Genomic DNA, 14,248 nt, shown 5'->3' with positions numbered 1-14,248 from the left:
ATGCTTCATTATTTTCTCTAAATGCTATTTACTGCATACTGTGATCAGCATTCTGCTTGATCCATCTCACGGCATTTAATTATGCTGTGTTGAAGAGTAGCTGAGCAGTTAGTAGAAGTTGCATGTGCCTTGCTATAGGTTGTTGTTTTTTTTTTTCCTTCAGCATGAATGTTGAATCATTGAATATCAGCTGAGTTTGAAATTTACCTGAATATGTTTTACTATTCCAAAGAGATTACACAATGGCCCTGATTAGCAGCAGCATTTTGTAATACCACTTAAGGCTTTATCACAGTGGAGTACTGCCAGTAATAGTCTTTAATTCACTTATATGCACCAATTCATCTCTGTCAGGTTTCTATTAATTTCTTTGCTGTTTTACTTTTTCCCTATCCTGTATATAGTGAGGCGTGATTTCCCCATCTATTCAGCCAAAATAAAATTAAAAAAATTAAATCTTCAGCAAATGAACTGTGGTCCTTTAATGGAGAAATGGCAGAGTTGTCTTAAATCAATGTTCACATTTAATCCACTTTTCAAAAGTTAGCTTATTTATAAGAATCTGTGTGGGTCAACTGTACAAGGGACAGTAATCATTTTATTGGCTACTTTAGATTAAGTGTTTCAGGACTGGGTGAGGTATATTAACCACAAAGTGGAGAGCAGCTGTAGAATTAAAACCATATGTATGCACAGATATGCATATACACCTCTAAAAAGCCACTATATTCAGCATTGTGTTTTTTTCACCAGAACGATGACCACCTTGGTTACAAAGGTGATTTCCAGAGACAAATGTGTGCACCATTTTGTTTCATCTGGCACCAGTTCACTGCGTAGCGGAAGATCTAAACAGTTGGATTTGGAGCTGGTGCTCCAAATTTACATGATGAATCAGTGTCTGTGGTTGCTGTTGAAGCAGATCCAACTGTATATTTGTTCTTTGTTTTTCATTGTTAGGATTGGTGCAAAGCATCAGGAGTTACGGCAAAAGCAACTGAGAGGCCTGCTTGATTATTCCACTAGTCCTGGAGGACCTGACATTGATGATGATGAGGTGGATCCAAATTATGCTAGAGTGAATCACTTCCGAGAGGCGTATCCAGCAGCGAGCATTTACAGGCCATCATCACCAGCAGTAGCAGAAACCTTTGTGTATCCACGTGATTCTGCTTCAGCACCAATGGAGAGGGAGCACTTGGAAGGATTGTATGCAAAAATAAACAAGCAGCACTACCCACAGACTCCTGGTGACAGGTAACATTGCCACCTGGCATTAGAAACAATAATAGCTTGGCAGAGGGGAGATTGGGGCTGGGCAGGGAGGCTGTTCAGATGCCCCAGGCACCTGTATTTACTGACTTAGAAAGCCATGGATTTCCTCTTAAAACTGTAATTTGCTCTAGCAATGCCCCTAAAGCATCTGAGCAAGACAGCAGTCAAACAGAAATCATTAAAGAAAAGTCCATATTTCACAAACAGAATGAATGAACTGACTTCAGTCCAATTTCTCCCCTGCTGAGAGAGTGCTTTTCCCTTTTTCACTCGGGAAAAGTTCTTAAACTGCAGCAAAAATAATCTCTGGTTTCAGATCCCTTTCGATCTTGCTGATCATCAAATGCCTATTAGTAACAGGTTTTGTATGATAACATGACATATTGCATATGTTTATAGTTTAGTTTTTCCCAGCTGTGTGATATTATGCACTTTCAATTAGGCTGGGGAGAGGACTGGGAATCATGGCATTTTTATGCAGACTGTGAAGTGTGGCTTCACAAGACTGATTGCCTTTCACAGCCTTTCCAATAACCAAGTGGGAAGGAAAGAGCAATTTTTAATCCTTACTGTCAAGGTTCCAGGTTGATAGCACCAAAGAAAGATGGTCAAGTTTTTCCCTGGGTTAAAAAGAAAACAAATTCTGTTGAGGTGATGATTACCCACCATTATGATGGTTTTAAAACTGGATGCTTCTGGAATTTGGGGCTAAAGGAACATAAGTCTTCATTAGTATCACAGTGTTAATGTATTGATGCTGGGTTTTTCAAACCATTATCTGAGTGTGTAGGCATTATAGAGAGGTGCATGTGAAAAGAAGATCTGACAGAGAAAGACACTGGGGACTTGAGGAATTGTTTATGCTTTGAGTTCATGCCCACGTATGGGTAGTGTCTCCCTGTAGCCTCAGTCTCTTCTGTGTGATACCACACTTGTTAATTTTGGAGAAATACACGAGCGCAGATACAGGAGTGTTTTCAGTTTGTGGCATCACAGTGCCTTAAAAATGTGTACTGAGTCCTTGTTATAAATAGTAATAAAATACTTCTGACATAAATCTAAGTGCCTAGCAAGGAATTGGCCGAGTATCTCTCTTTTTCACCTAAATACAGTATGGGAGAGATCTTTCCAAACATAATGGCATTGCTAATTCTCTTCTTCTGTATTGTTAACTCTTCCCCTACTGCATAAGGGTGAAGTGGGTGAAATTAGAAGCAGTGATTGAAGCTTTTTGCCATCTAAAGTGTTTTGCTTTCCTAGAAAAGGCTTGAGGTGATTGTTACTGAAGTCGCATGAACATCTGTATATAGTGAAGGGATCTGAAACCAAGTTCACGCTAGCTCGGAAACCCAGAGCTGAGAATTACCATCAGGAGGGAGTCCAAATTCAGATTCACGGATTTTTCAAAAATAAGTATATACAGATGTAACTCAGCATGGGAGTAAGACGTTGTCATAAAGGTTGCTTCATAATATCAGTTTTAACAGACACTTTATAGCTTAACATTTTAAACATGTCATCAGTTTTGAAGTGTGGTTTAAACATTGTTTTTCCATGCAGCCATGAAGAAATGCCCTAGTCTCTCCCTCTGGCCTCTTTTGTTTGATTGCTTATGTTGTGGCTGTAACTACACTGAATGAACTCTTGACTTGGTATGTGGACATGATCGCAATCCCAACCAAGTCTGGATACAGTGTTGGGGTCCTGGGTTTTACAGTGTATTTATCTGTAATTGCATGTCCTGCCATGATAATTCAGTGAAAAACTAAACAAGAAAAAAAAAAAGTTACCTAATGTCTGACCTGTGATCAGAAGTCATGCTGAGAGGCTGTTCCATCTGTTTTGGTTCTGTACTGAAAGACAAACAGTCCACAACAACTTTGCTTTGTTGAATTTCTGAGGCTTGTAGATAGTGTTTAGCCAGATTAGGAAAAAATAGGAAATATGGGATTCTTATTAGGCTGCCTTTGTTCTTTTTTTAAATCTTTATTTCCTTTGTCTCAGAGACAAAAAGGTTGTTGTTACTCACCAGCAGAAATGTGCCAAACCTGAATAATTTGATGTGAATTTATGCAGTGTGTTGTGAGGTCTCAGCCAGCAGTTGTTGAATGTAGTGGCAACTACACGCAAGGAAATCTTTCTGTGCTAGAGGGAGAGTATTGAAAGGAGAAAAGAGATGTGGAAAGAAAAATCTCTGGGTAACATGTTAATTACAAAAACAAATCTGCTTTCAAGGGTCAAGTATGAAAACTGCCTTGTCTGCCTCAGAATGATGGGAAAGGGTTATAATGGATGCTTATTAACCAAACCGAAGTTATTTTGCATTTGCAGGGTTGAACATTTATCAATGCATTTGTCATGTAATAGCTCATGTTTTGGTCCTGCTAACGCATGCATGCTCTCTCAAAGTTTTGCTATTAATTTTACTTTAGATGGATGGCTTTTTCTCCTGCCTCTGACTCTCCACTTGTAATGTGGTGTGTGGAGATTTGATCAGTGACTAGAGTAAATGCAGCTTGGGGTAGAAGGGGGATTTGAACACAGAGAGAATACTTTATTGCATTTTGGTCTGGAAATTCGTTATGTGTCATTATGATAGAGAATTAAAACTCATTATTTGAAACGGTAAGTTCACTTTTATTTTATTTTTGCAGAAGAATGCATTAGCATAATAAATGGCTTGTAGAATTAGAGGCCATTTGTAAAGAAAGAAGCTTTGTGGTCAGATATGTGCCAATCACCACTCACATACTTACCCACCTTCCCTTTTCTCATCACGAGTCCATTGAGTGTCCCCAGTTTATTCTTCTCAGTAGATTCCCAGTTTAAACTGAGAATCTCCCACAGAGATCCCACTATTGCAGAAAACAAAAGCCTGCAAGTGTATGAAGAATGTTCCTTTAATCATTCTGAAGTATGTCTGCTGCCTCCAAGCACTGCTGCGTAGGGCACACGCAGACCTGGTTCACACTGCTCTTTGCATACTAACATTCCTTTACCTACAATTGCATCTGGCATCTCAGGGATTTTTTTGCGTTGGTTTATTTTGTGGGGTTTGCTTTGTCTTATTTTCAACTGTTGTGTAACGTTCTTCTGCACTGCTTCACAATCGTTGATTTTTATTCCAACGATTACTATATTCAGTGAAATAGATTTAATTTTTTTGTGTATATTTTACTGAAAGCTTTGGGATTCTTAACTAAGAGAGGTGCTATATAAATGTAAATTGTCCTTATTAATGAATATAGCGAAATCATTAGCATGATCAGTGTATTCTGTGAATGTTAAGTTAAAGACGGTTAAAAAAAAGCTAGCAAAATCACACATTTCATTGTAAATCAAGCATTTTTCTGTTTATTTGTAATTAGACACAATTTTCTGTAATGCAAATGCCATCCTAGAGGATGGCGCAGCCTGCACAGGCACCTTGTGCAGCTGGGGAACTCGTGGATCTCTGCTGGAGACGCTGTACGTTTCCTCAGCCTGCAGCAGAGGCTTTGCGGTCTGTGGCCCATATGTTCCCGAAACGAGTGGTAAGTCACATTTCTGAGTTTAGTTATCAAGGCTGTACCATGACAGTGCTAAGTTGCACCATGGCAGAGCCTAGGTGTCAGACCAAAGCCAAAAGAGCATATGTAAAACACTTTTATCACTTAAATGTCAGGCATGTCACATGTTGTAACCCTTTCTCACGTTTTGAATAAGCAATTTCCTCTTTTTTCCTCCCTCGAACATGGTGCTGTCAAGTTTATCCAAACACTCTGAGCACATCTCCTGAAAGGTTCTAGAGACATGCTCAACTTATTTGCTCAGCCCAGAACTATGAAACATTTAAAGTCTGATGCCAAACTCTTTGCCAAGTATAATTCTTCATTTATTTATGTGTCTTATCTTGGGGAATTTCAAAGTGCTGGTCTGACAAAAACGAATACAGTTTTCCTTTGTTTAGCAAGAATACATTCAGAGCTGTATCTTGTTGCAGATTTAAGAAAAAAAAAAAAAAAAAAAAAAAAGAAAAGAAAGAAAGAAATCACTGTTTTATTGCATAGGAGTAGAGTCCAAAGCCCTAGTCTGTTCCAGCTCTCGTTTTTTGGAGATGCTATGTTGGGTCCCACTGTAGAAGATATTATGTGGAAGATCTTATCTCCGTATGGAAGATTGTACAGTGTTAATTAATTAATCAAAAAAAAATGATCTTCCTTATTTCAGAATTAAAATTTCCTCATGGAAAATTTCTTCCACTCTTCTAGCAAAATGCAAAATTGTAAATGAGGAAAACTATCCCTCTGCACAGCCCAACCTGTGCCCCTCACATGCCACCCTCAGAACCGGTCGGAGGCATGGGGGAGAGGCAAGACACACTGAGCAGTCTGTCCCCTGCCCTGGAGAGGATCAAAGACAAATAGTGGTGTGTGGATCCTGAGAAACTAAATGGTAATCATAAGCTGTGTGTAAACTTGAGAGGAAAGTGAAAAGGATCCACAGTTTTGAAATACAACAAATGGAGAATTTTTGTTCTAAAAAGCAGGCTATATGCTCATCTTTTGGGCAGGTGTATAGGTAGCTCTGGCCCTGTTCAAAGTAAGCAAGGCCTTAGGAATCCAGAGCTGCACAGAAAAGGCTTTGTTCCAAAAGTGTAAGTTTGGGTTGTCCAGGTACATCACTTGGCCCTCAGCCTGACACTGAAGGGTTTTTTTGTCAGTACAGGGCACCATGGTCATTGCCTAATGTCCATCTACAGCACCTTCTATCACTGAATGGAAAAAGCAATTCACTGCTAGAGGGGTGGGGGGTCTTTTACTTAGGAAAGGTTACTCTTTAAGGTGGATGTTGTAGAGGCAAGATAGAAGTGGAATGAGGCTCTGTGTTGTAGAGGAACAGAAATGGGATGAGGCTCTGAATGTACTGATAGCACTCAAGAAAAACGACAGTCCAGGTAAAGTTCAAAGCGCTTTTTCCCAGGAAAGATCCCTCACCCAGATCCTTCTGCTGTTGGGACCTCAGCCCTGTTGTTCACTTCTTATGGACACCCCAGATTTCACAGAAATCAGGTGACCCTGAGCATTTTAAAGCACATCTAAACAGAAGGACATTGTCAAACTTGAACCAGAGCAGAGCTGCTACTGCCGTGTAATGTGTGCATGGTTGTTTGAGGCCATGCATTCTTCAGCAGAAATAAATTCTGTCAGGAATAGTCACAAATCTGCCTACATGCATCCTGCCTGCTAGGGTTTGCATTTGGATCACCTCACTTATTGACAGATGTGTAAAATTTTATATACTGCACTCCCACAACTCCCTTGTGACTCCTGCTGCAGATGCTGGTGAGCCTGAGCTTTGGCAGCTGTGTTAAGCATTCATATGCATTCAGGTTTTTTTCCCCTCCAGCCCTGTCTTTTCTTATGTGATATATTATTGCATGGAATTATTTTACATTAATTCTGCCTATTTGTTGGTAATGTCCCATTCTTTCTGTTGTTTGGATGCAAATGCAAAAGATAGATCCCTGGAGAAAGAGCAGGTCTGTTACTGGAAGATGAGACCATACCAGAGGATACAGAGTGAAATGCAGATGGTGTTGTCAGCCTCTTAAATGTACAAATAAAGACAAAATGAGATCGTCCATACAGCTGGAATGAAATCATATGGCCTTGCATGTGTTGCTGCCATAGCGTATTTCCTACTGTGAGCAAGAGATGCTAAATTCTGCCTCATGCAGGATGTTGTTTGACCAAAAGCTCATACTTGCTTCTTTAATCAGCAGTAGAATAATGTGTGTACGTATTAACTTCTCTCTGTGCCCCCTTTTTTTTTTTTTTTTTTTCAACAAAATGCCATTTAATTTTAAATGCTAATATGTGTCTTGTTAATGAAGAAGCCAGAATTGACTATAAGGTTGGTAAGCTCCAAGGAACAGTGAGGAAGATCATTACACTTCTGCTCGGAGATAGCTATTTGCGAACCAGCTGATAATGTGCAAAATTAAGATTTTGTAAGTGGCATTTTAAATGAATGGTTAATGGCTGAAGATTAATTAAACAGTCAGAGTTGTTCAAAAGAGAAGCTGTTAAAATCTTGTTTATAGGCCAGTCACTTGCATACTTAAAGTGCAAACCTTAATGGCATGTGGTATTTCCATTTAGCAGGCAAGAAGTGTAACTAGGATATTTTTCTTGAACAAGGAAACCTACCTTACTGGATATACTGTATAGATAGATGGATGTAACGTTGTGTGCTCTGTTTTCCTCCTAATTAATAGTTGTCTGGTAGCAGTATAGGCAGTGAAATGCAAAATCCTCTGGGATTTCGATAATCCTAAATAAAATTGCTAAATCTTATTTTAATTAAAGTTTAAGGGACATGGTTAAATGTGATGTGGTTCTATTTTCCCACTACTCTCCAAATAGCCTGTTCTACTTCATACACTTTGGGGTTTTCAAAGTGCCCAGCTTTTCATTGCTCCAGGTTGTTTTCTGTCAGAATGAGTCTCCTCAGACCCATCATTAGCCTTGCAGAGTTGCTTCAGCTAAGGGAAGAAAAAAAAAAAAAAAAGTATGTTTTCAGTCAGGTTTATTCTGTACTGCAACTCGGGTTAAATGATGAATGTTAACGCAGTCCCATTTCCCTGACTGAAGAGAAACAACAAGCAGAAGGTCCGTATGTTGCTCACTATTCGGAGGCTTGTTCTTCCAACACGTTGTGATCCAAGAAACTGTTTTTCTTATGTTTTCCCCTTCTCAGCCCGGTTCCCAACTCCTTTTGTTAACTCTCTGCTGGTTTTCCCCTAGCTTCCTGACATAGTTGTTTTGGCTTACCATCTTCTAGCTTCTGGATAAGTAAGAATTTCCAAAGAAAGCCCTGATGACTTAGCCTTGTGCAAGCTTTGCTGTGTAGCCCGATGTGAGGTGAATTTACATTGCTAACCTCAGGGAACTCGCATTCTGTCCAGAACTGTGAGTTTAAAAAAAAAAAAAAAAAAATCCTTTTCCATGGTATTTTTTGAGCTCCTACTCAAATGTAGAAAGAAATGTGCAAAGTGAAAGAAAAAGGTTCTTTCACTGCAGCGATAGTCTTTGCCTAGTAAAACTGATCAGTAGATGAGGGTATGGGATTTAGTCTGTGCATATCGTGTCTTTCCTTGGAGGTGGAAGAGTACTGAGAGTCTTCAGGTGACATCCCACAAGTTCTCATATTTTCTGAAAGTAAGCAGTCAATAATAGGGGATGATGTCCACAGGGGACATCACAGACCCACCAGCATTGCCAGGTTAAATAGCCAGCAGGAACAGTGCAGTAATTTGGGGGCTTTCCAGCATGACTGCTCATGTCCAGGCATAGTGCTTAAACCTGTATGGTGTTCACACAGCTCAACTCTGTAAGGGAAGCCTTACAATGGAAAGTGTAGTGATTTGTAGGCATCCATAAAAATTGTAGGGAATTCTTAATGTTTTCTGAGTAGAATATTTATACTCTGATTTTCCTGCAGTCCCAGTTTAGTTAGAGTTTACACTGGCAGATCTTTAAGATTTTTCTGCTAATCTTAATTCTTTTGTTTCAGTGAAGTGACTTAGCTCTCAAGTTATAAAAGATGTAACAGGGCTGTGGGTCTGACCTCAGAATGAGTCAATGGGAACCTACTTGTGGGAGGTTTGAGGATCTAATAGCAGAATAAGCCAGCTGCTCCTAACAGAGTCCAGGACCTTGCTCCTTGCTTGTGTCAAGATGCTACTGGTGAAAGGTTACCCAAGGACTTAGTAAGCAGCGTTGCTGGCAGCAAGTACAGACAGAAGCATGAACTGCCTTTTGGTCAGCAGAAAACTAAGAATTGATGTTGTTTGAAAAGCTGAAAATCACTCAATATTGTGCTAGCAAAAATATTGGGAGAACTGAAGAGATGTGATGGAAATGGCTTAATAGGCAACAGGATGCAGAATAAAACGAGAATAATTGTGATTACTGTCTGACAGCTGTGCAAAGCATGCAGTCGATGACAATCTCTAAAACATCCTATTTTTCAATACGTGATCACAAACAAGTCCAGTGGTAGAGACAGCAACTCGAGGGGTCAGAGCAAGCCAAGAAATAGTTTGTTTGTCAGCTCAAGCCTTCTGATGTAGTTAGGTTGGTACATACTCTGCACCTCTGTGACTGACTGACTGTCCTTACATCCCTGAAAGGAGCGCTGGCACCATATGGAGCTCACACGTACAGTGGCTGAGGAACAGTCTCTCTGGCAGGCCATGCAGCTACAGATCATTTGTTGACATTGATCAAGGTATCTGTATTGATTCTGGGATGGTCTAAGAGAATTGTGACTATTTTGTGGAGAGTGGTGTTAGACTGTTACAGAAAATGAAACAAGTAACTTGTCTTCAACTAGATTGTGGCCTGCATCTGAAGGAAAGTGAGGTCTTTCATTAGGACAAAGGAACATGAGAAAATGATGTTGCTTCAGATAACCACACCGGTTATCTTTTTTATCACTACCTTGTCCTTGATGCCTGGAGGCCATTTTTTAAAAAGCAGTGGAGAGCAATTGCATGAAAGATTTTATACTCTTCAGTTGCCTGCAAAATAGGTAGCTGCCTTCATTTATTTATTTATTTATTTTATCAAATCAAGCTGAAGGAGAGAAAAAGAAAAAAAACACTTATAATAAAGATGATGATGAAAGAGTATGAAATACTGTTAGAAAGTGCTAAAAATCAAATAGCTTGAACATACCTGTAAAGCAATAAATGTCCTCTTAATTTGTTTTCCCCCCTTCTTGTTCCAGTTCCTTCAGTGGCAGTCAGTCAGTGTGACATTGCATCCATGTCGCACTCCTCTGAATCTGTGCTGTGGGAGATTGCTAGCCCCTTCCCTCCAGTGATTTGGCAGTCGTGAGGAGAAAGAAGCAAGTGTCAGATAGTGTTCTAACATTTCAAACAACATCTTATCGTTCAGTCTCTGATGACCTGTATTTGTGGTTTAATTTCTTCACTCACTTAAAATTTTAATCTTAAATATTTTTTTTTCTGCCTAATAGTATCTTAGGGGCATTTCTTCTGAAACCACTATTAACTAGAATACATCCTTCAGCTCTGGAGTTTATCTGTTGTAAACACTTCTGCCCTTAGGCTTTGATGTCTACTTAGTCCTGGTTATGGTTATTACCTTGTAAATGGGAATTAACTGCAAACGATCATTATGGTATTTACATAAAATGCATGGAAAACAATTACTGTGAGACCAGCCTGTAAGTTAAAGCACGGGACATGGTTCCAGTGGAAGTGCTGTGCATGGTCTAGCAGTAGAAAAGTAAGCAAATGCACCTTCAGAGGGATGCAAACAGGTTAAAGCGTGTTCTGTCGGGGGGAAGGAGGGTGCAACTATCTTCTGTGTCAGAGTTGACATAATGCTAAATTGGCTGAAAGACTGCTTTAATTGAGCACTTGCTTGCCCTAAGTGTGCTGGTAACCAGGGGACCTGGATTGCTTCAGCGCTGCTCTCAGGTAATGATAGAGGAGGCCTTCTGCAGCTCGTCCCTGCTTTGCAGGTCAGCAGGCACTTCTAGCAAGACAGCGAGGTGTGAGCTGGCGGAGGAGCATTAGGGAGCAGCAGCAAAGTAGCAATAAACCTGTTCCTAATCGTTATGGATTGTTAGTACACAGATTACAAGCAAACAGTCTGCAGTCCATCCTTCACCTGAATAAGGTGCTATTTTCTTCCTTTGACATTTTCTGCTGTTACTCATTTGAAAAAAAAAAAAAAAAAAGCAGGAGGCGGTTATATGGTGCAGCTGTGTACAATGGCAATGTTAAAACAGTGGCTGATGTAAAGGGGACTGGGGGGAAGGGATTGATCTTTTCCTCCTTTTCTCTGTAAATACCACTGTCTGCATCAGTGTTGATACTTTGACCTCTTTGCTACAGAGCTTGAAAAGTCTCTTGCACTTAGTGACATGTCCTGGCTCCAGAACCGAACAGGCAGAAGTCTAACTCTCTGTCTTTGAGCGTTGCTGCAAATAGATTATCAATCTAAATATGATAAGTGCTCAAGTATTCCTCCCCAAATTTAAACTCATTAGCCTAAATACTGGTATTTCTTACATGTCTGTGTGGCTTCAGAAATGATTAACAGTATTCCTTCATACCTTTTAGCCTTTTATCTGCATTCTGCCCACTATCTCATTACTATTAGCTATGGCAAATACATCAAATGGCTGAGCAGCTTCATTGTTCTGGTGTTTTTCTTTTAAAGACCGCAGTGCATAGATACATGTTAATTTCCCTTTTGTATTAAAACCTGCCTCTGAGGAATAAGATTGCCAGTATTCAGGTTTTGGCCAGTAAAAATACTGAGGTCTAATATTTTCTGAATGCTTTGTCTCAGTTCATGTTTTTAGTAGTGCAGTGCATTTGTAGCAGAGGTCTGCTTTTCTGTAAGCAAAAACCTCAAATTACTGTCCACTGAATTTAGGAAAATGGTTTTAATATGCTTTCTAAGTGTTTTCTTTATTTCTGGAGTTAAGAGATGATACATTTAGATACCTGCTCTTACAAGTGGGTGGAAATTGAAAATCATGCCAAGAAAAATGCTGTTTCGCATAAAAGTTTCAAAATATGCATTGTTTAGTGTGTGACATAGAAGAGATTATGTAAGGTTTGTGGGCCCTTGTTTAGGAAGAAATCACTCTCGTAGGTCTGTAGCTTTTCTGCTAGCAATACTTACTGCTTACATCTGAAAAGCACTGTATGAACTACTGTTTTCCCCATCAACTTTGAAAGATGTCTAGGAGGCTCTGGGCACTGAGTCAGCACAGTTCCCTTCCACTTTTACACCAGAACTGTGGTTGTGCTCAAGTAACAGCAGAGGATCCCAACCACTCCACTAGTAAAACGTGTCTCTTTTATCAGTTGTCAGGAGACAACTGATCGGTTTATAGGTAACAAATGTGAATTTGTGCTTACTGGGAAGAAATGTAACTGCTTCTGCATTTACATACATACCTACATAAATTTGGTGGCGCACGCTTCATTGCTATAGCTGTTGGAAGTAACACGTGGTAGTCACTGTATATGATAGGATAGCAGCAGTTGCCACAATGCATAAAAGGGATACAAGAACAAATGAAATCATTAATGCTTTTCTATCATATTCTTTCTTATTTCCAATAAGATACCATGCCTGGTACTTAATGGGGCATATCTTTGAAAAAATCAGCAGGTATGATGTTCTGGAAAACATGAAAATCTGCAACCTTGTCTTAGAGGCCAAAGTATTATTTTTTATTTGACATTTTTTTTAAGTACAAATTGTGTCATTGTCACTGTTACATAAGCTAAAAATTGTAAATTTATGTTTCACAATCTGAAAAGAAAAAGATAGCATGTGGATTTGAATCTGCTGTTCAGAAAGAAGACTGATGTGCAAGTCCTCTTTCCATCAAAGTGGCAACATTTCACTTGATTGAGGTGGAAAATCAGAACTGATTCCCATGCCTGGTTCTACCTGAAAGAATGATGAAGTGATGTTTTCTTTTCTGTTTTATACTTATTAGTTTCACAGCCAGATTACTGTAACTTGAGCTTTTTTGCCATACTTCTGCATGACTGTTTTTGTTAACCACTTTTATTACCTTTTAGCCTGGTTTTTGCATCATGCTATTGACAAAATGAGTTTTACATTTTTTTTACCCCAAAGTTTAGAGCATAGAATACAGAAGAAATCCATACAAAAAAAAGTCTGAAACATTAATTGGACTAGACTACAGCATTTAAAGTAACCTATTCTATCGTCCATTTACCTCCCACATGAAATGAAAACTCTATTTTGATCTGAACTGTCACAGATAATTTCTGCACATAAAACACATCCAGAGACAGCTTTCAAATGGAGTTGTCACTTCTTATTTAGCAGGCTGGGGACTCTCTATTGTTGTCAAACCCTCTTTGCAAAAGCATCACTAACACACTGATATGCACAGTTGTATGTAAGAGGAGGAATGGTTGCACAGCCTCCATGAAACAGAAAATTGTATCTAGGTGCTAGAATCCTCTGCAGCTGAACTTACCTACACCTTAGGAGAAAATCCTTTTAGGCTATTTTTAAGAAAATTTTCGTACTATGAGCCGGTGTTGGGAGGGGTTGTGTTTTTAGTATAGTGAGGTTTTAGTGTGAATAGTCATGATTAACATTTAAAAGCTACTAACCATTGTTCTGTTATTTTCCCTGACCTCTGTGGGACCAGAAGTTTGGCTCTAATCTCTTCACAAATTTCAGAAATTCTTCAGCACGTGCAGTGGGAATATCTCTGACTGAGTACAGAGCTGCTGCCTCAGAGTGCATTGCAGCCAGCATGCTGAGGCAGGGCTGTAGTGCGCTGTTTTCCAGACTGCTCTTCTGCTGGTGGCCAGTGTGGCCCTCTGATGGGGTTGGCTGGAAAACCCAGCTATGCCATCGTAGATGACAACAGCTTAGAGGTAGAAGAATAATATTATTGTTCTTTCTGTTCTTACAACATTGTTTGTCCTGAACCATGATGGATTTTCTCAAAAGAAATTTGCCTCCTGGCCTCAGTTGTATTCTGAGAGGTTTATATTATTGGAATATGCAGTTAAATAGCAGTAATTTAAGACTTTATTTATCTCTCAGGGTCACAAAGTAGACTGGTCCTGCACCAGGATTAAGGGGAAAGAATTTGGTTAGTGTGATGAGTTGTCCTTTTTTTGCTGTCTCCAGAGCAGGACTGAAAAGCTTGCACCACTCTTTTCGTTGTGGTAAAGCACAAGTTGCCAGAGTGCTCTTCCCACCTAATCCTGCAACCACAACATAGATAGACTATCTGATGATCTGTCTGATAGGCATGACTTTGCCAAATCCAGACATATACTTGGGAGTGAAATACAGAGACTGAGGGCCTTGCATTTTCTCTATCGGCCCAAGTCCTGCAGGTGCCTTCTGTCCTGCAGCGGGGGGTGCTGAGGAGTCAG

At 39.6% G+C, this 14,248-nt stretch overlaps 1 protein-coding gene across 3 annotated transcripts in view; it reads left to right on the top strand.

The window, feature by feature from the left end:
- Positions 1-14,248, top strand: part of PARD3B (par-3 family cell polarity regulator beta) — a 397,551-nt gene that overhangs the window by 318,643 nt on the left and 64,660 nt on the right. For all 3 annotated transcript variants that reach the window (XM_084522836.1, XM_084522835.1, XM_084522837.1), the window contains one exon: positions 961-1,257. In XM_084522836.1, coding sequence (XP_084378962.1) covers positions 961-1,257 — 297 coding nt within the window. The remainder of the gene's footprint in view (positions 1-960; positions 1,258-14,248) is intronic.

Source organism: Aythya ferina (assembly GCF_964211825.1).
Source record: "Aythya ferina genome assembly, chromosome: 6".
Taxonomy (NCBI): Eukaryota; Metazoa; Chordata; class Aves; order Anseriformes; family Anatidae; genus Aythya; species Aythya ferina.
This window is presented reverse-complemented; position numbering and strand designations above follow the sequence as displayed.